Source organism: Vulpes lagopus, chromosome 8 (assembly GCF_018345385.1).
Source record: "Vulpes lagopus strain Blue_001 chromosome 8, ASM1834538v1, whole genome shotgun sequence".
Classification (NCBI taxonomy): Eukaryota; Metazoa; Chordata; class Mammalia; order Carnivora; family Canidae; genus Vulpes; species Vulpes lagopus.
In genome coordinates, this window is record NC_054831.1 from 47,413,630 (window position 1) to 47,438,123 (window position 24,494).

The 24,494-nt window shown below is 39.1% G+C and overlaps 1 protein-coding gene and 1 long non-coding RNA gene across 3 annotated transcripts in view; one reads left to right on the plus strand and one right to left on the minus strand.

Annotated features, from left to right (window-relative positions):
- LOC121498142 overlaps nt 1-8,742 on the minus strand; it is a 116,449-nt gene extending 107,707 nt beyond the window's left edge. Inside the window, exon 1 of one of the 2 annotated variants that reach the window (XR_005989619.1) lies at nt 5,315-8,742. This is a non-coding gene — a long non-coding RNA (uncharacterized LOC121498142). Of the gene's footprint in view, nt 1-5,126 lie in introns of both variants that reach the window. The other variant, XR_005989618.1, reaches the window with a different exon arrangement.
- A 3,294-nt stretch (nt 8,743-12,036) lies between these two features.
- LOC121497710 (regulatory factor X associated protein) lies at nt 12,037-23,281 on the plus strand (the record flags this gene model as incomplete). Its single annotated transcript, XM_041767451.1, has 3 exons — nt 12,037-12,792; nt 19,162-19,269; nt 21,469-23,281. Coding segments are annotated over 3 exons (975 nt in total), but the record flags the coding sequence as incomplete, so codon positions are not given.
- Nucleotides 23,282-24,494: the final 1,213 nt, after the last annotated feature.

Here is a 24,494-nt window from a genome sequence, read left to right on the forward strand (position 1 = left end):
GTCAACCTGGAAATCAGAGGAAATCAAAACATACTTTGAAAAAATGAAAATGAAAACAACAGTTCAAAATTTCTGGGATACAGGAAAAGCTGTCCCAAGAGGAAAATTTATAGCAATATAAGCCTACCTGAAGAAGCAAGAAAAATCTCAAATAAACAACCTAACCTTATAACTAAAGGAGCTCGAAAAATAACAAAATCCAAAACCAGTAGAAGAAAGGAAATAATAAAGATTGAAGCAGAAATAAACAAAATAGAAAAAAAAACAGAACAATGTAATCAGGAGCTGGTTCTTTGAAAAGATCATCAAAATTGAGAAACCTTTAGCTAGACTATCAAAAAAAAAAAGAGAGAGAGGAGAGAAAAGAAAAATTAGAGAGGGAGAACTCAAAATTAGAAATGCAAGAGGAGAAATAACAAACAACACCACAGAAATACAAAGGATTACAAGAAAATATGAATAGATGCCAACACACTGGACAACCTCGAAATGGATACATTCCTAGAAACATATAACCTATCAAAACTAAAGGAGGAAGAAATAGAAGATTTGAAAAGACATAATCACCAGAATTAAATTGAATCAGCAACCAAAAACTCCCAGAAAGGTCCAGAACCAGATGGTTTCACAAGTGAATTGTACCAAATCTTTAAAGAAGCATTAATATCTTTTTTTTAATAAATTCATTTTTATTGGTGTTCAATTTACCAACATACAGAATAGCACCCAGTGCTCATCCCGTCAAGTGTCCCCCTCAGTGCCCGTCACCCATTCACCCCCACCCACCCCCGGCCCTCCTCCCCTTCCACCACCCCTAGTTCATTTCCCAGAGTTAGGAGTCTTTATGTTCTGTCTCCCTTTCTGATATTTCCCACACATTTCTTCTCCCTTCCCTTATATTCCCTTTCACTATTATTTATATTCCCCAAATGAATGAGAACATACACTGTTTGTCCTTCTCCGATTGACTTACTGCACTCAGCATAATACCCTCCAGTTCCATCCACGTTGAAGCAAATGGTGGGTATTTGTCGTTTCTAATGGCTGAGTAATATTCCATTGTATACATAAACCACATCTTCTTTATCCATTCATCTTTCGATGGACACTGAGGCTCCTTCCACAGTTTGACTATTGTGGACATTGCTGCTAGAAACATCGGGGTGCAGGTATCCCGGTGTTTCATTGCATCTGAATCTTTGGGGTAAATCCCCAACAGTACAATTGCTGGGTCATAGGGCAGGTCTATTTTTAACTCTTTGAGGAACCTCCACACAGTTTTCCAGAGTGGCTGCACCAGTTCACATTCCCACCAACAGTGTAAGAGGGTTCCCTTTTCTCTGCATCCTCTCCAACATTTGTTGTTTCCTGCCTTGTTAATTTTCCCCATTCTCACTGGTGTGAGGTGGTATCTCTTTTTTATTTATTTATTTATTTATTTATTTATTTATTTATTTATTTATTTATTTATGATAGTCACAGAGAGAAAGAGAGAGAGGCAGAGACACAGGCGGAGGGAGAAGCAGGCTCCATGCACCAGGAGCCTGACGTGGGACTCGATCCCAGGTCTCCAGGATCGCGCGCTGGGCCAAAGGCAGGCGCCAAACCGCTGCGCCACCCAGGGATCCCATGTGAGGTGGTATCTCATTGTGGTTTTGATTTGTATTTCCCTGATGGCAAGTGATGCAGAGCATTTTCTCATGTGCATGTTGGCCATGTCCATGTCTTCCTCTGTGAGATTTCTCTTCATCTCTTTTGCCCATTTCATGATTGGATTGTTTGTTTCTTTGGTGTTGAGTTTAATAAGTTCTTTACAGATTTTGGAAACTAGCCCTTTATCTGATATGTCATTTGCAAATATCTTCTTCCATTCTGTAGGTTGTCTTTTAGTTTTGTTGACTGTATCCTTTGCTGTGCAAAAGCTTCTTATCTTGATGAAGTCCCAATAGTTCATTTTTGCTTTTGTTTCTTTTGCCTTCGTGGATGTATCTTGCAAGAAATTGCTGTGGCCAAGTTCAAAAAGGGTAGAAGCATTAATATCTATTCCCAAACTATTCCAACAAAAAAAAAGAGGAGGAAGGAAAGCTTCCAAATTCATTCTGTGAAGTCAGCATTACCCTGATATCAACACCAGATAAAGACACGACAAAAAAATAACTATAGGCCAATATATCTGATGAACATAGATGCAAAAATCTTCAATAAAATATTCTCAAAACAAATGAACAATATATTTTAAAAAATCATTTACCACAATCAAGTAGGATTTATTCCTGGGATACAAGGGCGGTTCAATGTTTGCAAATCAATCAATGTGATACATCACATCATTAAGAGAAAGAATAAAAACCATATGATCATTTCAATACATATGCATAAAAAGGATTTGACTACATCCATTCATTGATAAAAAGTCTCAATAGTAGGTCTAGAAGTCATTTATGAAAAATCCACAGCTGGGGCACCTGGGTGGCTCAGTGGTTGAGCATCTGCCTTTGGCTCTAGTTGTGATCCCAGGTTCCTGAGATGGAGTCCCGTATCAGGATCCCCATAGGGATCCTGCTTCTCCCTCTGACTGTGTCTCTGCTTATCTCTGTGTCATGAACAAATAAATAAAATCTTAAAAAAAATAAATCCACAGTTAACATCATACTCAATGGTGAAAGAAACTGAGAGCTTCAGGAACAACACAAGGATGTCCATTCACACCACTTTTATTCAGCATAGTACTAGAAGTCCTGGTTATTGGAATTAGATACAAAAAGAAATAAAAGGCATCCAAATTGGTAAGGAAGAAGCCAAACTTTTACTCTTTGCAGATGACATGATACCATACATAGAAAATCCTAAAGATTCCAAAAAGAACTACTATAACTGGTAAGTGAATTAATTAAGCTTACATGATACAAAATCAATATACCTAAATCCATTCTATTTCTCTATACTAATAATGAAGTAGCAGGAAGAGAAATTAAGAAAATATTCCCATTTACAACTGTACCTAAAATAATTTTTATTATTTAGGTATTTGTACCTAATAAAAATATCTAGGAATAAACTCAACCAAAGAGGTGAAAGACCTATATTCTTTTTTTTTTTAAGATTTTATTTATTTATTCATGAGAGACACAGCGAGAGAGAGAGAGAGAGAGAGAGAGAGAGAGAGGCAGAGACACAGGCAGAGGGAGAAGCAGGCTCCATGCAGGGAGCCTGATGTGGGACTCGATCCCGGGACCCCAGGATCACGCCCTGGGCCAAAGGCAGGTGCTAAACCACTGAGCCACCCAGGGATCCCCAAGATCTATACTCTTAAAACTATAAATCACTGATGAAAGAAATTAAAGATGACATAAACAAATGGAAAGATATTCCATGCTCGTGGATTGCAAGAATATTGGTAAAATGTCCATATTACCCAAAGTAATCTACAGGTTTAATGTAATCCCTATCAAAATACCAACAGCATTTTTCACAGAACTAGAACAAATAATCCAAAAGTTTGTATAGAACCAAAAAGACCTGAATAGACAACACAATCTTGAAAAAGAACTAAACTGATATACTGAAATTTCAAGATATACTACAAAGTTGTAGTAATTTCAAGATATACTACAAAGACTTCAAAGACATACTACAAAGCAATGGTAATCAAAACAGTATGATACTAGCACAAAAACAGACATATGGATCAATAGAACAGAACAGAAAGCTCATAGCTAAACCCACAATTATATGGTCAATTAATGTGCAACAAAGGAGGCAAAAATATACAATGGGAAAGACAGTCTCTTCAACAAATGGTGTTGGAAAAACTGGATAGCTACATGCAAAAGAATGATACTGGACCACTTCCTTACACTGTACACAAAAATACACTCAAAATGATTTAAAAACCTAAATGTGAGATCTGAAACCATAAAAATACTAGAAGAGAACACAAGCAGTAATTTTTCTGATATTGGCCATAGCAATATTTTTCTAGATATGTTTTCTGAGGCAAGGGAAACAAATGCAAAATAAAATATTGGGACTACATCAAAATGAAAAGCTTCTTCACAGCAAAGAAAACAATCAACAAAACTAAAAGATAACCTGATGAACAGGAAAAGATATTTGCAAATGACATATCTGAAAAAAGGTTAGTATCCAAGATATATAAAGAACTTATACAACTGGACACCAAAAAAACAAATAATCCAATTTAAGAATGGGCAGAAGATATGAACAGACATCTCTCCAAAGAAGACATACAGATGGCCAACAGACATATGAAAAGATGCTCAACATCAGTCATCACCAGGAAATGCAAATCAAAACCACAGTGAGACATTACCTCATACCAGTCAGAATGGCTAAAATAAGAAACACAAGAAAGAATGTTAACAAGGATGTGGAGAAAAAAAGAATCCTCTTGCATTGCACTGTTGGTGGGAATGCAAAATGGTACAGCCACGGTGGAAAACAGTATGGAATTCCTCAAAAAATTAAAAATAGAACTACCATATGATCCAGTAATCCCCCTACTGGGTATTCACCCAAAGAATATGAAAACCCTATCTGAAAAGACATATGACTCATGTTTATTGTAGCATTATTTACAATAGCCAAATTATGGAAGTAATCCAGGTGTCCATCAATATATGAATAGATAAAGAAGAAGTGGCACATATATACAATGTAATATTATGTAGCCATAAAAAGAATGAAATCTTGCCATTTGCAAAAACATGGATGGAGCTAGAAGGTAGGATGCTAATGAAATAAGACAGTAAGAGAAAGACAAATATCATATGATTTCATTCATATGTGGAATTTAATAAACAAAAAATGAAATAAAAAAGAAACAAACCAAAAAAACCCAACTCTTAAATATAAAGAACAAACTGATCGAGACCAGAGGGAAGGTGTGGGGGGATGGGCAAAATAAGTGAAGGGGATTAAGAGTACACTCATTGTGATGAGCACTGAGCAATATATAGAATTGTTGAATCAGTATATTGTACTGCTGAAAGTAATACAATGCTGTATGTTAATTACAGTGAAACTAAAATTTAAAAAATAAAATATAATTTCCCAAGATTAGATACCAGCCATTCATCATCCATAAACATACTAGTGCTGCCTACCTGTTTGTCTCTGTTATCTGGCCTTCCCTCACCAAGAGGCTGTGACATTTGCCTAGCTTGAAGACTGGCCCCATACAAAGTTCCAAAAGAATGCAAGATTGGTTTTCAGTACCCTACTTGTCACATAAAGTCCCCTAGAATTTTGAAGGCAGAACCTCTGATCCACAGGATAAAGAAGTTTCCCTTACCTTGCAGGAACATTAGAGTTATATTTAGACTGAAACCGGGTCTGTGAGTCAGTGTTTTGGCTTGGGTATCCAAAGGCCAATCCTTTTATATGCTAGATGGATTCATATTCTCAGCTTTTCTCTTGGAATCCCGGCTGTATTCATTGCCTACTGCTTTATAATAGTAGACCATAAAAAAAATATATGAACAATCTAAGTGGCACAAGATAGGATTTCCAAAGTTACAACGACTTTCCTTCCTGTTGTCTCACAGTTCCTGGTGAGCCTCCAAAGATGAGAACAACAGGTGTTAAGTGCTCACACATAGGCGCCAGGACACCAATGTGGTTCCAAGCTGGTTCTGTAATCTGAAACCCATTCCCGACTGTCATCCTCTCTTTGCATGTAAGAGAATTTAAGAGTGTGACAAGAATGAAAAGGATTGAAGAGGATTTTTGGAAGGGAGTTGCACGTGAACTGTGTGTTTTCCCGTTGCATCTTTCAAGATGAATGTTCTGAGCTTAGAATATTTCAGAGAAATTGAACATATACCCTAGAGCTCAGGGGATAACAAGGATTGTTAACTGAATCTTCCTTAAAAGTGGCTGAAGCTGTCTTCATAACACAGTGAAAAGGTAGGAACAACAAGAACCAGTACTCTTCCATCCATCAAGGTAGCTGACCTTGAGTTATCCTGAAAGGACCATGTCCTGTGTATTGAGGTATACTGATCTGTTAGCAGAAAGATGCTACAGAAATGATATCACCAAAATCAGGAGAACAGAACTCACTAAAGCACCTACCAGAAATAAGGCCAGCATTAGGGCCTCTGCCACATGAAGGACTCTACCTGTGGATTACAATAACACCTGCCACATAAGCTTTTGTTCTTCAAAAGCTCCCCTTATCCCTATGCCTGACTTGGAGAGGTCAGAAATAGCAATTATAAATAGGGAAGAAAGTGGAGGGTGGGAGAAATGAAGTTTTGATACTATACTTTATCTGGGGTTAAAATCTGAAAATGAGACTGTTCATTAATCTGTGAAAGTGAACAGAAAACAATGGGATATTCCCAAAACATTGTCCAGGGGTGGAAAAGAAAGAGCAGATACATGAGGTTTAAAAACGGCAGCAGAATATGTAAGTATTTTCCAAATCCTACCAATTCAGCTCATTTAACAAACTGCTTAGCCTGCTGTTATCCTTAATTGAGCACTTATTAAGTGCCAGAATCTTTTATTTTTTAATACTTATAGTAAACATATGAGACAGGCTAGTTCTCACAGTCTCCTGCTAATTTAGGAATAATATTCTTTTGGAGTTTATTAAAAAGAAATTTTAAAGGGATTTCATAAAGAAAAAAAGAAAATATAAAGATGAGCTCCATTGATGAGGAGCCAGCACAACCATGTTTTCAAATGCTTGGATAACAGGTAATCCTTTCCCTAAGATAATTCCAAACCCGATCCTCCCAAGTGGGTCCTTAAATAAAAAATTTTCTCTGAGAGGCAAAGCCTCCAGTTCACCTCTTATCTGGACAAAGTACTTATGAATTGAGGTGGATTTACACACAAATGATGATGATTAAGCTCTATTTCTCTTTCTTCCTGTCGAAGGCTGGGAGTGGAGCAGCAATGTGTTCACATGGGCATATGTTTTTGTAAAATTTGCAGAAGTAAGTGATTTAATCCTAATTGAGACCCCTGTCTTTTTCTACTTGGACTTCCCTCCTGTCACATTTCTTCTTGTGCTGGGTGGTATTGAATAGGCTCTAGGCATGTGGGGATCTGATTGGGGGAAGTTGAGTTGTAATACAATTAATTTGGGTTTAGTGGGATATATTTATGTGGTTCATAGTTAAGGGATTGCTAACTCACTTTCTCTTGTAACTCTTCATGTAGTAGAGTTTTCAGGAATGTTCCTACTCCCTATACTGTACTGACTCTTTGGGCACCAAGACAAGAAAGTGTAGGATCAGAGGTCGAGTCACAATAATGATGTGACAAATGTGTCCTATGGCTCCTAACATGAGACACTGGAAGACAAAAAGGGTTTGAAATGTATGGATCCAGGTATCAATTGGAAAATTATTCCAAGTGCAGCAATTTTCCACCAAGTGGAAAATTATTCTAGTCATCAAACCTGTAATATCATAAGCCCAAGATTTGGCTTCTATCAATAGCTAGTCAAACAGAAGTTCTCTCCTGTTATGAATATGGCATATGCAATTATAAATATAACATGTATTTCCCCCCATTTTTGATGGGAACTGTACAAAGTAGAATTTACCAGAATGCTGTGTTTTTAGGCATAAACCTAGCAGTACAACCAACAGTAAGTACATCAACAGGTGAAATACATGTTTTATGTATCATATGATTGTGAGTCTTTCCCTGGCTTCCTATTCTATTTCATGTGTCCTTTCAAATCACCTGATATTCCCTTGGTGAAGCTGTCATGCTAAGGCTGATGCCAAAACAGAGCTTAAGGCCATCAGGCTGAGGTGTCTCAGAACAAACACTACTTCATACATTGTGCTACCAGAGTTTGTCTCTTTAATCTGTCATTAGCATGATGTTTGTTTGTTTTGTCTAAAAATTATCTACTAAGATGGACCATTGATAAAGTAACCCATTCACACTTTTGGAAAAAGTAATGCTTCTATAAATTGATGGGGTATAATGTCTTATTTCAGTTAATCTTAAAAAATCCTGATTACAAAAACAATTTAGTTGTATAATTTAAACTAAATCATGAAGCCCCCAGGAGTTTTTCATGTCCTCCCTGTCTCCACACATAGCTCAAGCAGGATGAGAAGATAACCTGTTTCTCAATGGAACCCAGACTTTTACCGCCATACTAGATGGGTCCATTTGCAGCTCTATGTTCATATAGTCAAGTGCTGCCTCTCATTATTCTTCCTGGGACCAAACTTAACTGAATTACTTAGAAATAGTTTTTTAAATATTTCCCTGTTTCTGTTCAAATGAGGACTCAGTTTGGTAGTATATCTGATAACATCACAAAATATACATCATATGGTGATAGAAGAACTCTCTGTTTAAAGAACCAGAGGAGGTCATCTTTAAAAAAAAAAAAAGATTTTATTTATTTATTTGAGAGACAGAACACGATGGGGGGCTCAATGGCAGGATTCCAGAATCACAACCTGAGCCGAAGGCAGATGCTCAACCACTGATCATTGAGCCACCCAGGTGCTCCTAGAGGAGGTCATCTTGTAGATATTTCCCTGCTCTTCTGTATTTTACTAATATTTAGGTAATATATTTTGTGACATTTGTGTTAGGCTAGATTCAAGGATGATTTAGGGTATGAAAGATCAAATACGGGGATCCCTGGGTGGCGCAGCGGTTTGGCGCCTGCCTTTGGCCCAGGGCGCGATCCTGGAGACCCGGGATCGAATCCCACGCCAGGCTCCGGGTGCATGGAGCCTGCTTCTCCCTCCGCCTGTGTCTCTGCCTCTCTCTCTCTCTCTGTGACTATCACAAATAAATAAATAAATAAATAAATAAATAAATAAATAAATAAAAATTAAAAAAAAAGAAAAAAAGAAAAAGAAAGATAAAATACATAGGCATGTAACCTCTGACTAAAGTCAAAACATTAGGCACTAACAGGAATATTTCCTCTCCTAAAAGTCCTCTACTCTTACACTCCTAACATAAATATCAAAGTATTACATACCCAGCAACTCTTTGAAGTCCTTTTTCTTTCTTTTTTTTAAAATTCTTATTTATTTATGATAGTCACACACACACAGAGAGAAGGAGAGGCAGAGACACAGGCAGAGGGAGAAGCAGGCTCCATGCACTGGGAGCCCGACGTGGGATTCGATCCCGGGTCTCCAGGATCGCGCCCTGGGCCAAAGGCAGGCGCTAAACCGCTGCGCCACCCAGGGATCCCTGAAGTCCTTTTTCAAAGGAGGTTATCTCCTAGCTCTCCTAAACAAAATGCATACAATGTATCGAGAAGTCTAAGCATAGTCTGTTTTTTGCTATGGTCATGCATTTATCTATGGACTGATAGATACAGGAAATATAAATATGGTCTTAATAAGCCTTTTGCTTATTCTAGTTGGCTAACAAATAGGGTAATATTAGTGTTAGGTGTAAAATTTAGTGATTCATCACTTACATATAACCCCCAGTGCTCATCACAAATGCCCTCCTTAATACCCATCACCATAAATCATTTTCTTAAGCAAAGGAAGAAGCCTAAATCAGAGTTAAGTTATATTAACACTGAGAATGGACGATTAAAGCAGTGCAGGAGTCAATTGGTCCCTACTGGCCCATATCATTAAGTTGCATGCTTACTATGGGTTGGATTTATGCTACGTAAATCATCTCAATAAAATTAAAAAAAAAACCTGGTGTCATTTATTGAATACCATAACAGGAATTTATACTAAGATTTAAATAAAACTGCCCTCAGTGATACGCTTTGTAAAATTTTTAAAAGGAGTTAACTGATAGAAAAATGTTTAGCGTATGTTTTACAAATAATGATAAAAATCACAAGGCTCTTTATTGTAAATTCCATACACCCACACTTCAGTGTAACTTGCTACTTCTTGCAAAATCCACTATCAGTTTTTATAATTATTTCACCACAGCAGTGTCATGAATTCAAACTATAAATAAATGCTTGATTTTTATCCAATACAGCAAAGAAGTTGTTCACATTACTGACAGAGTGTAGTTCTGAGATGAATGTTGGCTGATATTTTTGCTTATATGAGTAAGACAAAAGTGAAACAATGATGATGTGTTCCAGAACTTATTCTTCAATGATGTAATAAGCAACTTCTTTGCTGAAAACAGGATAGTTTCTAAATACTGAAAGAATATTTCCTTAATTTTGGGAGGCTACTGACAATGTGACAGCCACAGACATCAAACATTTTAAGTTTAATCTTCATTAACATTTTTACTATCACTTTAAGTCTGAAGACAATCGACAGGGAGTTAAGTTCTGCTTTGTGCATCATTTGACAGTTTCGATAGTACCAAATACTCTTACCATAGGTAGTTTCAAGCAACCAATGTGACATCCCTGAATGCAGAGTTGGGATGAGATGCACAGTATCGCATCCCTAGATTTGGGATCCTGGGGTGGCTCAGCCGTTGAGCGTCTGCCTTCCGCTCAGGGCCCAGGGCGTGATCCCGGAGTCCCGCAATGGAGTCCCACATCGGGTTCCCTGCAGGGAGCCGCCTTCTCCCTCTGCCTGTGTCTCTGCCTCTCTGTGTCTCTCATGAACAAAATCTTAAAGAAAAGAAAAGAAAAGAAAAGAAAAGAAAAGAAAAGAAAAGAAAAGAAAAGAAAAGAAAATAGATGAGTTTTGAGATTTTAAGCTTTTAAAAATAATTTGTTTATGTAATTTAATTTTTAATAATGACACTGTTTAACTTCCGGCTCACTAAATTCCTGATGTTTTAACAACTGGTTCTCATCGATTTGGTCTAGCACCACTGCCTGACCCTCTCACCACGGAGAAAGCCAAAGCTCAGAGGCTGTCACTAGCTAGGGCAGTGCCCCCAGGTCTGTCTAATTCCACACTTTCTTGCACCCGCCGTACCTCTCTTGGAAGTGCAGCTGCTGATCTACTCACACATCAACATCTAAACGCCTTAATGTGAGCGCACTTATTTGTTGGATAGTCACTGCTTTCCTTGGCAAAAGGTGGAATGCAAAGCCCACCGAGGCAAGGAGGAAGGAAGAGATGGGAAGAGCACAACCCCGTGACAGTTCCGTTCAAGACCTGTCAGGATCATTTCCCCCCATGAGATTTGGCTGATTTAAGATTCAGCAACCAGCAAGTGGGCAACAACTGGCAAACATGACAGATCATTTATTGTTTCCTTTTTTTTTTTTTTTAACATTTGTCATTCGCGGTTGCTTTCCACGCATTTTCACTGCTATGAAGGAAAACGTCATTAAAAGACCCACCCTAGGGATCCCTGGGTGGCGCAGCGGTTTGGCGCCTGCCTTTGGCCCAGGGCGCGATCCTGGAGACCCGGGATCGAATCCCACGTCGGGCTCCCGGTGCATGGAGCCTGCTTCTCCCTCTGCCTGTGTCTCTGCCTCTCTCTCTCTCTCTCTGTGTGACTATCATAAAAAAAAAAAAAAAAAATTAAAAAAAAAAAAAAGACCCACCCTAGCAGTCGGAGCAAATGCCGATAAATGTTAAGAGAAAGAACAAATTTATCAGGAACAAATCATGTCAGATCTCAACACAAACTGAACTCGGGCCCCAAGCGTCCCTCTCCACCGTGCCACGTTCAACAGGCCGCCGCTGCCGTCCCCGAGCGACGCCCGGTGGCCGCGGGTGCGGCGCCACCACACCCCAGCTCGCACCCCCATTCCAGGCAGCGTGGCACAACGCTGGTCAGCAGCGTCCGGACGCCGCAAGACATAAAATCGCTCAGGAGCAAACCTTACACCGTGGAGTTCCAGCCCACAAGTGTTTTCGAAACTTTTTAGACACAATAGGTTGCAGCAAAAAGGCGCCGTCTCACCGGGCGCCCAGGAGCTTCACGTTCACACACAGCGGGCGCGGCCACAGCGGCGCCGACCCACCCGCCGCAGCCGCCGGCCAGCGCCGCGCTTGCGCAGTCAGTTCCTGCGCGGGGGACTGAGCCCCGCCCGTCAGAGACGCCGCGTTCCCGGAGAGGCCCCTGGCGTAGGAACGCTCCCGCGCAGGCGCAGGCGCAGGCGCAGGCGGGGCTGCCTGGCGGAGCCGACCTGTCTCCCGCCGGCTTGCGCGGACTCTGGTGTGCGCAGAGCCGTTGGGCCCTGCAGGTGCTGAAGGGCGGGGGTCGTGGACCCCGCAAGGTGTCAGCAGCACGGAGGTGCGGGGTGTCGTCGAGGGTGCGGGTCCGGGCGCAGCCGGCGGCGCGCTCCGCCCCGGGGCCCCCGCCCCCGCCCTGGGCCAGGCCCTGGCTCCCGCCCCGGCCCCGGCCCCGGCCCCGGCCTCGCAGTTCGCCCTCCTGGTGATGCATCCCTGCGGCGGGCAGGACGACTCTGCGGCCGAGGGCGTCCCGAGGCAGGCTCCGGCCCTGGGGGACGGCGCCGGGGCGGGCAAGCCCATTCGGTACCTGTGCGAAGTGGCGGCGCCGGGCGAGGAGGAGGCGGGGGACGACGAGGCCGACCTGCTGGACGCTTCTGACGCCCCGGGGGGAGGCGAGAGCACGGCTAGTTTGGAGGACCTGGAGGACGAGGAGACCCACTCCGGGGGCGAGGGTGGCGGCGGGGGAGCCCGGCGACGGGGCGGCGGCGGGGGCAGCACGAGCAAGACCTGCACCTTCGAGGGTTGCAGCGAGACCACGAGCCAGGTGGCCAAGCAGCGCAAGCCTTGGATGTGCAAGAAACACCGCAACAAGATGTACAAGGACAAGTACAAAAAGAAGAAAAGTGACCAGGCCCTGAATTGCAGTGGGGCCCCCCAGGCAGGCAGCACAGGAAACGTCAGACTGGAGGTATCAGACCTTAGCCGGGGCCTTGGGCTTGGGGGACTGGGAGGTGGTCGGAAGAAACTCCACTCTTAACCGCCGCCCCAGATGGGCCGGGTTGCTGTAGCTGGACTTGTGGCTGAGAGTGAGTGAGTACTTGTCCTAAATTAAAGTTTATACAGACATGTGCAAAAGCCTTAGCAGTTCTGTTGCATCCTTGTGATAGATGAATAGATGTCAGCGGAAATGATGTGATACGTCAGCAGCTCCGGCATTTCAGACATCTGGGATATGGGCTGGAAGGACAGATAGTAAGTGATTGATCTGGTTCATCGTTAAAGCAAAGAGAGCAAAGAGACTTAGGAACCTCGATGAAATCGTACTTTGGAGAAGGTGATCTTTTCCTGATTTCATTACCCTGTTCACAGCATCCTGTTGTCAGTATCCCTATTCTTTTTTTTTTTTAATTTTTTTTTTTATTTATGATAGTCACACAGAGAGAGAGAGAGAGGCAGAGACACAGGCAGAGGGAGAAGCAGGCTCCATGCACCGGGAGCCCGACGTGGGATTCGATCCCTGGTCTCCAGGATCACGCCCTGGGCGAAAGGCAGGCACTAAACCGCTGCGCCACCCAGGGATCCCCAGTATCCCTATTCTTAAGCGAGCTGTTCTTAGTACCCCTGTGCTTGGTATTCTGTTCTTAGTGTCCTGTTCTCAGTTAATCTTATTCTTTGTACTGTCTTCTCAGTAATTCTGGTCTTGGTAGCCTTATACTTAATAGACTTGTTCTCAGTACTCCCATGCTTAGTACCCTGTACTTTTTATACCTTGTTCTCAGTATCCTTGTTCTTAGTACCCTATTCTCACCTTTTTTTATTTTTATTTTTATTTTTATTTTATTTTATTTTTATTTTTAATTTATGATAGTCACAGAGAGAGAGAGAGGCAGAGACATAGGCAGAGGGAGAAGCAGGCTCCATGCACCGGGAGTCCGATGTGGGATTCGATCCTGGGTCTCCAGGATCGCGCCCTGGGCCAAAGGCAGGCGCCACACCGCTGCGCCACCTAGGGATCCCTCTCACCTTTTTTTAAAGGTAATAATTACAGAATTTTTATTTCTTTTAAGTTTTTTTTTTAAGATTTTATTTATTCTCAAGAGACAGAGAGAGAGAAAGGCAGAGAGAGAAACAGCCTCCATGCAGGGAGCACAATGTGGGATTCGATTCCGGGACTCCAGGATCAGGCCCTGAACTAAAGGCAGGCACTCAACCACTGAGCCACCCAGGTCATCTGTCCCTTACTAGATCTTTTGTTAGTGCTCTTAGAAAAGAAAATGGAATAATAATAATGAGGTGTGAATCTCAGGAAGATTTTTGGAGTGTTTGATTTGCACTGTGTTGAAGGTTAAAGCCAATGCTTTACAAAGCATTGCTTTTTTTTTTTTTTACATGCATTTATTTTATTCTATTCACATTGTACAATTGTTATACAATCTACAAAAAGTACAAAAACCTAATCCATTTTCCAATGCCAAGTCAGAGCTAAGTTACAAGGAGAATTTGGGTGTCCTGTACAATTCATACCTGCCTGTCACATAATGTATTTAAAGCTGTAAGTATTGCCACAGGAGAATCTCTTGTCTTTGCAGCAACTGCACAGATCCTGTCGATAAGGCGTCCTTAGATCAGTATGTCTTTTCTTTTGAGGACAGGAACAAGACTTTGAACAGGTCTGACATTGGATTGCTTCTACTCAATAAGGGTTAAAACTCTTTTGGCATTTGCAACATGGTTGTTTGAAATAAACCTTATTAGTTCCAGAAATCTCCATTCTATCATTTGCTGGTTGTGTGGCCTTGAACAGGCTATTAAACTCTTAAGCTCAGCTTCATCTGTAAAATGGGTATTAAAATGGTATGTAGGGATCCCTGGGTGGCACAGCGGTTTGGCGCCTGCCTTTGTCCCAGGGCACGATCTTGGAGACCCTGGATCGACTCCCACGTCGGGCTCCTGGTGCGTGGAGCCTGCTTCTCCCTCTGCCTGTGTCTCTGCCTCTCTCTCTCTCTCTCTCTCTGTGTGACTATCATAAATAAATAAATAAATAAATAAATAAATAAATAAATAAATAAATAAGTGGTTCATAACATTGCAGTGAATATGTTGGATATTTCACATTGAGGGTTCACACAGTATCTAGCAGAAAGTAAAAGTCAGTAAACCTTGGCCACTATTATTGTCATTATTAGTGGTATACTTAAAAGTTATAGATAAGCAGGTATTTCATCCTGTGTGCTTTCCTCCTTTTAATAAAAGCTATAGTTCCTCAGTACATTTTCATTAAAATATTTAATTTTGTTAAAAGTGATCCAGAAAATTTTTTAAACTGATAGCTATTGTACGATGTATTTTCAAACTCTTTAAATTTCTTAGTTTTTGCTAGACTTGAACAGCTGCCACATTGCTAAAATTTTAGACTTTGAAATAGTTTATAAATATGATGTTATAAATATTTTTTTTAATTTTTATTTATTTATGATAGTCACACAGAGAGAGAGAGAGAGAGAGAGGCAGAGACATAGGAAGAGAGAGAAGCAGGCTCCATGCACCAGGAGCCCGATGTGGGATTCAATCTCAGGTCTCCAGGATCTCACCCTGGGCCAAAGGCAGGCGCCAAACTGCTGCGCCACCCAGAGATCCCTGTTATAAATATTTTTAAAATCTATAGCCATCAGTATGTCACTGTTCCCACTGATGAGAGTCCGAGTGACATCTCTTTCCTTTTCATCCCATTGAATCTTAATCTTTTTAGGGTAAAATGACTTGAGAATCTGATGAAATCTAATGGCCCTTTCCCAGAAAAATACACATAGGTAGGCATTTAATTTTGCATACACATTATAGAGTTCAGGACCCTGTGGATCTTAGGTTTAAAACCTGCATCCACATCCTTGTAAAATATATTTTAGCAAATCTTGAATTACACGTAATTATGGAAATAAGCATTTCACTTACTACAGACTTAAACTTAGTAAGGGTCATTGTTTGCCCTCTACACATTCCAAATTCACTTCAGAATTCTTCACAGAAAGAAAAGATAATGCACTTCTTTTCAAGAAAGAAGTATTTTATTTATAGCTACCTTCTCCTTCTAACTATCCAGCTTTTACATCTACTGTTTGAGGAAAATGTATTAAAGGCAAATAGATACTGAATTAAGTCTCCCTCACCACCTCCCGCAAATAGATACTGAATTAAGTCTCCCTCACCACCTCCCACAAAAAGAACCCTAATAATTTTCCTATTCTAAAATAATTTATATGAGTTTTTTTTTTTTTTTAGGAAAGAAAAGTAACTGCTATAAGCAAAAATTAATACCCTGCTATACCATTTGTCTTATGTTATGGGACACTTTACCAGTTTTGAAGAGATGTCAAGAGCTGTAAGTCTTTGTTGAACTGGGTTGTAAACACAATAACCAGCAGAGACCATCAGGATAGTTAATAAGGGCCAACTATGTCGTATTACTTTAATAGTGGAGAGGATAGATCATTATAGGCTGGGATACTCTGGAAAGGCTTTGCAGAGAAAATATAACTCAGTGTACATCAGAAAGGGTGGCTAATAGTTTATATTTAATCAGCTAAGTTTCTTATGTGCCAGGCACTGTGCTAAGCTATAAATGAAGTCTCATATACTTCAGCAATGCTACATAGATGCTATATATATATTTTTTATTTTTATTTTTTTTATTTATGATAGGCACACAGTGAGAGAGAGAGAAGCAGAGACACAGGCAGAGGGAGAAGCAGGCTCCATGCACCGGAAGCCCGACGTGGGATTCGATCCCGGGTCTCCAGGATCGCGCCCTGGGCCAAAGGCAGGCGCTAAACCGCTGCGCCACCCAGGGATCCCTATTTTTTCTTTTTTAAAAGATTTTATTTATTGATTCATGAAAGACACAGAGAGACAGGTAGAGACATAGGCAGAGGCAGAAGCAGGCTTTCCGCAGGACAAAATCCCTGGACCCCAGGATCACGACCTGAGCCAAAGGCAGACACTCAGCCACTGAGCCACCCAGGTGTCCCTAGATGCTATATTTTATGGAAACTAAGGTACAGAGATTAAGTAACTTGGGCTAGGTCATATGGCCAGCAGGGATTCAAACCCAAGCAATCTGATTCTAGAGCCTTTGCTCTATACTATATTGCTTCCCTCAAATTTTGATATATGAAAGAGAAACACCTCTTAGTAAAAAAAGGGAAGTGGGAATACAGAAGACACTTTTGGGAAGAAGCAAGGAGACCATTCTAACTAAAGCAGAATATTTATGTGGAAAACTCATGAAAAATAAATTTGGAAAGAGAATTTGAGGCTAGTTTTTGTATAGTATTGAATGCCAGACCATGAGATTTGGGTTTGGAGTCTTCAAATGAAGTTTCTAATTAGGAAGTAACGGGATCTACTCTAATGGGGTAGATTAAAGCCAAGGCCTATATATTTATAGATTCTTTAGGAGATTATTGTAGTAAGATTGATAAGTGGTGATAGGGATCTTCTGTAGTGTGAAAAGCAAGATTAGAAATTAAGGTTTTAAAGTCATTTACATAAATCAGGTTTAATAAGGAACAAATATATATGACATTTAGTCCATGCATGTAAAAATTATGCTATAGGAGAGACACATAAAGGAACTGGGGATAGAAGAATAGACTTAGGAGAGTGATCATTATCCTTAAATATCTAAAAGGCTATCATTTGCAAGAAGCAGTAGGTTTATTTTGCATAGTTCTATGTAACTAGTACTTTTAGGTGAAAATCACCAGTTCAGTCTGCCCAAATGTTGGAGTTATTTAAAACTAAATGGGATGCCTCAAAAGTTGGTGAGCTCCTTAGGACAAAAAGTGTTGAAAAATTTTGAAAAGAGAATCCCAACATTGTAGAAATTTGGACTAGCTGACTCAAGGTTATTTCTACTACAAATTTCTGTGATTTTGTGACATTAATATTGTGAAGCTACATCATGCTTTGGGGTTGTAAGAATATAGGGTACTCTGCCATCAAGTCAGTTTCATGATTCCATTTCTTCTCCACATAAAAATGAAACTGCCACACATAGTTAATCCAGTGGAGAGAGAGGAAGAAATTATTTTTGTTTTTATCTGGTTATCAGAATGATAAATTTCCCAGACTAAAAGAGAGAAAGTAGACCTTAGAGGCCAGTCGAGAGGGCTCAAGAGAAGAACAGAGCTTCAGTAACCACCTAAATGAAGAGCAAAGGGAGAAGAATAAATTTACGTATGGCATTGCTTGATGGTAAAACATTTATAGTTTTAGACTTGTTTAGATGTTTTATTTATTTATTTATTTATTTATTTATTTATTTATGATAGATACAGAGAGAGAGAGAGAGAGAGAGAGAGGCAGAGGCACAGGAGGAGGGAGAAGCAGGCTCCATGCCAGGAGCCTGACGCAGGACTTGATCCCAGGACTCCAGGATCACGCCCTGGGCCAAAGGCAAGCGCCAAACCGCTGAGCCACCCAGGGATCCCCAGTTTTAGACTTGTTTAGTCAGAATTTTTGGATGTGGTCAGTATTTTATGGTTTTATAAGAATCAGAATATCTCCATTAACTACAGTATTTAGTTATGTCAGGAAAACTGTAAGTATTTAAAATTCTGTCAAGTAGCGGGATACAATAATTAGGGCTGCTGATTTTGTTTGGGTAAGCATGTCTTTAGAGAATGGTTTTCATTTTAGGACTTGGCTATTTTGTCTATACTAGTGGCAGGAGATTATTTGTACCAGTGCTTTCCAGTCTTTTCAAATCCAGTTTGTCATTTTTTTCCTAATGACTTCTAAATTTTGAAAGCTTTGTACCGTGTTTCTTTGCTATTTTACTGCCCCCCCCCACACACACACCCCATTTAATTGTCGTTAACTGGACAGAAAAACTATCAGAGTGTCTCTAGCAATATGTAAATTGCCTTTGAGTTTATGTATTCCATCCAAAGGCAGGCAAACTTTGTTTTGGCCTGGATAGCTTTATCAGAAGGGAATGTTCAGTTTCCACCTGGCATTTTTTGTGATACTGAAAATGGCTCACAAATAACTCTTTGGTCCTCCCACTTTTGCCTCAAAATCTATTGATTTTGAGACCTTCAAGAGACTGGAGATCGGTGGTTGGAAATAGTGGAGGGAGACGGAGTGAGGAGTATTCTGTAAGATTAATTGCCAACATTTTATCTATGACTTAATGAGGGATTTTCCCAAAGTTTTACAGGGACTGGGCAAGAAGGAAGAGAAGCTGAGGACCCATTCATTACATCATTAAAAGTGTACAGTCATGGATTATTATGTTGACTGTTAATCTTATTTACATTTTTATGATTTATTCCAGGAAAGTACAGATAACATACTCTCCATTGTTAAACAAAGAACAGGAACCTTTGGGGATCGTCCTGCAAGACCTACTCTTTTAGAACAAGTGTTAAATCAAAAAAGACTGGTAAGTATCTGTAAAATACTTACAAATTTACTAACAAAAGTTGTTAGAATTATTTAGATTTTTGGGATTTTAAAACTTGTTAAACTGGTCATCAATTGAATTGTTCGTCTGCTAGTACACACTGGAATCTCCTAATGCTTTCTCAAAACTATATGAGCAGAAACACCTTTATTCCTATATCTTCATTGACTAAACCTTGAATATCTGAGCAAAATGGAGTTTTAAAACAGACTTTGTTCTGAATTCTGTGGTTTATGGAATAATGCTTTAGTGGTATGGAAGTAGAATGAGACCAACATTTGATAAAGATCTCTATTAGAAATTTGCTAGAAGGCATCAGAATTCAATCAGAAAAGGAGAGATTTTTCAATAAATATGGAAATAATTGGGTAATAATTTAAAGACAAAAAAGAATTTAGCCATATCACTATACATCAAACTAAATTCCTGATAAAGATTTTAAAATAAAAAAATAGAATTGAGACTTAATCTTAAAACTTTTTCTAGCTTGAAAGAAATAGACGAAATTATAAAGAAATGAATACTGTAGTCAAAAATGGTGGTGAAAAAAAAAAAAAAATGGTGGTGAAAATGCAAACTCCAAAATAACATACGGGAAAAATATTTGCAACACATATAAGACACTATGGTTAATATGGTTGACATTTTTAGCTTACAAAAAATATTCATATAAATTGATAAAAAATTTTTGGCTTCAATACATTGCAAAAAATATATACAGGAAAAAAAGCAGAAATGCTATCATTAAATGATATAAAAAGGTATTCAATATCAGTAAAAATCACAATAAACAATACAACAAATGAAAATTACTTAAATGATCACAAACAGTGATGTTAGGGTCTTCATGAAATGGACACTCTGTTGATGGTATTGTACATTCATATCAGACTTCTAGAAAGCAGGTGTTATCAGGAGTCTCTAAAATGGTCATCCCTTTAGCTCAGCAAGAAATAAATCCTGTATATGGATAAAGTTAAGCTTAAAGATGATGCCAGAAATGTAATTATCACAAATAGAAATAGTTGAAACAACTAGCTGAGTAGACTATCACACTTTTACTTAACAGAATATTGGTACATCTTTACAAACAACTTTTTAATTGAAGTATAGGTGACTATAAGTTTTAAACAAAACAAGTAACTAAAAAATGTACTGTGCTGTAATGTTAAATTTTAAAATCAGTGTTTAATGATAGTTTTTCCACCTTGCTCGGTTTATCTTTTTTAATTTTGGGGAACCAAATTTTCTTTTCCTCATCAATATATATAAGTATTTTATTATAGTAAAAGCATATTAATCACAGTCTGTTATATTTGTTATATGACTATATTTAAAAATGGTAGGTGTACAAAACTATATATATTTTTTAGATCATTCTGTCTTTTCTGAAATTTTTGTGATATGCTAATACTGCTTTTATTAATACCTGTATACCCATACACACACACACACACACACACACACACACACTCTCTTTAATTTCTTCAGAAAGACTTAATAGGCTAAGTCAGTGAAATTGAATCCTTAAATGGGCCTCCAAACTGTCATCTAACTGCCATTTTCACAAGTGGCCCCTTTTCATAACCTTGTTTTTCTTTGCTGTAATCCTGGGCCAGTGCTATTTTTGGCTGTTTGCTCTTATGCTTCATAGATAATATATATGCTGGCATCACATATAAAGCATTTCCTTTGTATACAGAGTCACTGATAAGATTAGGCTTTACCCATTACTCTTAGGTTTTAGTATTTGATGTATGACATCAAATTTTATTTTATTTTATTTTTTTAATTTTTTTTTTTAATTTTTATTTATTTATGATAGTCACAGAGAGAGAGAGAGAGAGGCAGAGACACAGGCAGAGGGAGAAGCAGGCTCCATGCACTGGGAGCCCGACGTGGGATTCGATCCGGGGTCTCCAGGATCGCGCCCTGGGTCAAAGGCAGGCGCCAAACCGCTGCGCCACCCAGGGATCCCAACATCAAATTTTATTATCATTAGCTTGCAGTTAAATACAGTGCATTGGGTGCAAGTGTGAGTTCATTTCAGGCACGATTTGTTTTATAAGCGTATTGTGCCTTGGTAGAGAGACCTAGCAGAGTAATTTTATAGCATGAAGACAATCTAAGCCTGTAAGAATGATGTTAATAAGTATATTTTTCTTTCTTCTTTTCAAGTCATTACTAAGAAGTCCAGAAGTGGTGCAATTTTTACAGAAACAGCAACAACTATTAAATCAACAAGTTTTGGAGCAAAGACAGCAGCAGTTTCCAGGAACATCAGTGTGAAGGAATTTATCAAGAAGATTCACATGTTTTTTATTTTGTATAGTAGATGGACATATTTTTATACTAAAGATAAATGGGATAAGATATTCTAGTAAAGCATAAACAGTCATTTTCCTATAAATGTATGTGTGCATTTGGGGATAAATAAGTATTGCACTTTGTGCATCTAATCCTTTCATATTGCCATGAATTTGAAGAAACAGCCTATCTTTCCAAAATAACATTTAATTACACTTGTTTTTATAAGCATAGTGTTTCACTTCAGTCATTGTTACTGAAGGTAATGAAGCAGTTACTTTCTGTGGAAGTCACAAAATTAGTACATATTAATCTTTGATCATTAGTTCAGTGGTTCTTATTAAGGGCAGTCAGAAAGGATGGATATGTTTTTGGTAGTCACAGTGACCTTGAAACTCCTAGTTTTTAGTGAATGGATCAGGAATCCTAAATGTCCTACCATGTCTGGAATGATCTTTCACAACTAATGATTATCTCACCCACAATGCCAGTAATCCTCCTCTTAAGAAACACTGATAGTGTGAAAATGAGTGGGAAATATCAGTGAGGGTGACAGAACATGAGACACTCCTAACTCTGGGAAACGAACAAGGGGTGGTAGAAAGGCAGGTGGGTGGGGGGATGGGGTGACTGAGTGATGGGCACTGAGGGGGCACTTGACAGGATGAGCACTGGGTATTATGCTATATGTTGGCAAATTGAACTCCAATAAAAAAATATCCAAAAAACCCCACTGATAGTTGTGATACTACTCGTGATAATAAAATGTAGTTGGGGTACCTAGAATTGGGTTCTTGAAATAACTTTTTCTTCACAGTTAAGACTGGAGCTGTTAAAGAGGTAAGTGTATTTTAAATATATAAGGAAAATGATCATTGTTATCTGTGAAATTAGGATGTGTATTTCTTTCCCAGAGATGTGCTGGTAAAACCTAGGAGAGGAGTTTAAGAAGTACACTGGAATGAAAGCCTCTCTCCTAAAGTTGGCTTCTCGCTTCATGTTAACTACTTGTGTTACTCTTTTAAAGCAGACTTGTTGAATTTGTGAACAGGTATAGATGTATCTCATTCTACCAATGTCAAGACGAAAACCATTTTTAAAACTCATTTCCTTTTCAAACTAAGAATAACACTCCCGCATTTTTTCAGGAGCTTTCAAAATTGAGCTAATTTAAGACCATGTTATTCCTGAAGTAATGTTCAAAGAATGATGGGTCATCTGGATAGATACTTTTTTCTTGCATTGTCTCCTAGGAAAACTTTTAAAAGGCAAACCTATCAATAAGAGTCAAAAATCAAATGTCAAGAGAGTATTTCCGGGCAGCCTGGGTGGCTCAGCCGTTTAGCGCTGCCTTCGGCCCAGGGCATGATCCCACGTCGGGCTCCCTGCATGGAGCCTGCTTCTCCCTCTGCCTGTGTTGCTACCTCTCTGTTTCTCATGGGTAAATAAATAAAATCTTTTTTAAAAAAGCATTTCCAATGTTAGATAATGAATTTATGTTTTTTAAGTTTGTGCAAAAGTATGTTGGTTTCTTAGGTTTAAAGCCCTAAAATGTATATTAAGTTAAACTTACTTACTTACTTACTTACTTACTTACTTATTTATTTATTTATTTATTTATTTATTTATTTATTTATTTATTTAAAGAGTTTATTTATTTATCCATGAGAGACACACACACACACACACACACAGAGAGGCAGAGACACAGGCATAGGGAGAAGCAGGCCCCACAAAGGGAACCTGATGTGGGACTCGATCCCAGGGTCCAGGATCAGGCCCTGGACTGAAGGTGGCACTAAACTGTTGAGCCACCCGGGCTGCCCTCTATTTATTATGTGTGTTTTGTGTCTGTATATATGTGCAAAAACAGATTTTACCAAAATTATTCATTAAAATCTAGTTGTAGACCTTTAAGTTGTCTGATTCACTTATTCTGTTCTTTAGTTTTTTTTCATCCTGGGTGCAGAGGAATTCATTTACACTTGTTATTAACTATTCTCTTAGTTCTAGTGTTGGAGCTTAATTGAATCCCTACAGTGTAAGTTAACTTTTACAGTGGCCAAAAAAAAATAAATAAATAAGCTTATCCTTCAAATAGAATAGGAGGGTTAGGAAAGAAGGGACAGTAATAGGCCAGGGAATGCTGAATTAATACAAGAGCGATTGAATTTATGTGTACATAAATCTTTATCTCTGTATATGCTTACAGATAGATCTTTAAAGCAGTACAGTTTTTACTTATTTTGGGTAGATTTATTGCAGTATGTCCCTAATTACTTACCCTTACTATACTCCAGACTTGTGCAAAATGACTTTGCCACTTCTCCCACCAAGAAGTTGACCTTATTCACCTACCATTTAAATCTGAAGGACTGGCCTTGTGAGTTGGTTTAGCCAAAGGAATGTGGAAGAAATAATATATGCCAGCTTTAAGTAGATTTCCAAAGATTTTGAACACTTCCACTTGATCTTTTAGAAATCTACTGAGCTGCCGTGGTAAAGAGCCAGACATATGAGTGAGGCTGTGCTAGACTAGCTGTCCCCCAACTAATCTGCCACCTGACAGTAGATGCATTTGATCTCAGCCCAGATCAACCAAATCTAGCCCAGATTTGCAGAACCACCCAGCTGCCCTAAGGACTTGTAAGCAATAATAAATATTTACAATTGTAAGCCACAGTGTTTGGGGGTCATTGGTTTTACAGCATTCTTGAGAGTAGGTAACCGATATACCTAGCTATATAGTTCTTGCTGCTTTAACAATGGTGTAAAACAAAAATTTGTTACCTCCTATAGTTCTATATATAATTCTTAGAGTTTTAAAATCTGTACAAATGCTTTCAAGCTAGGTGTGGTATAGACTGTACTTCCTAAAGATGGCTACCACTAGGTCT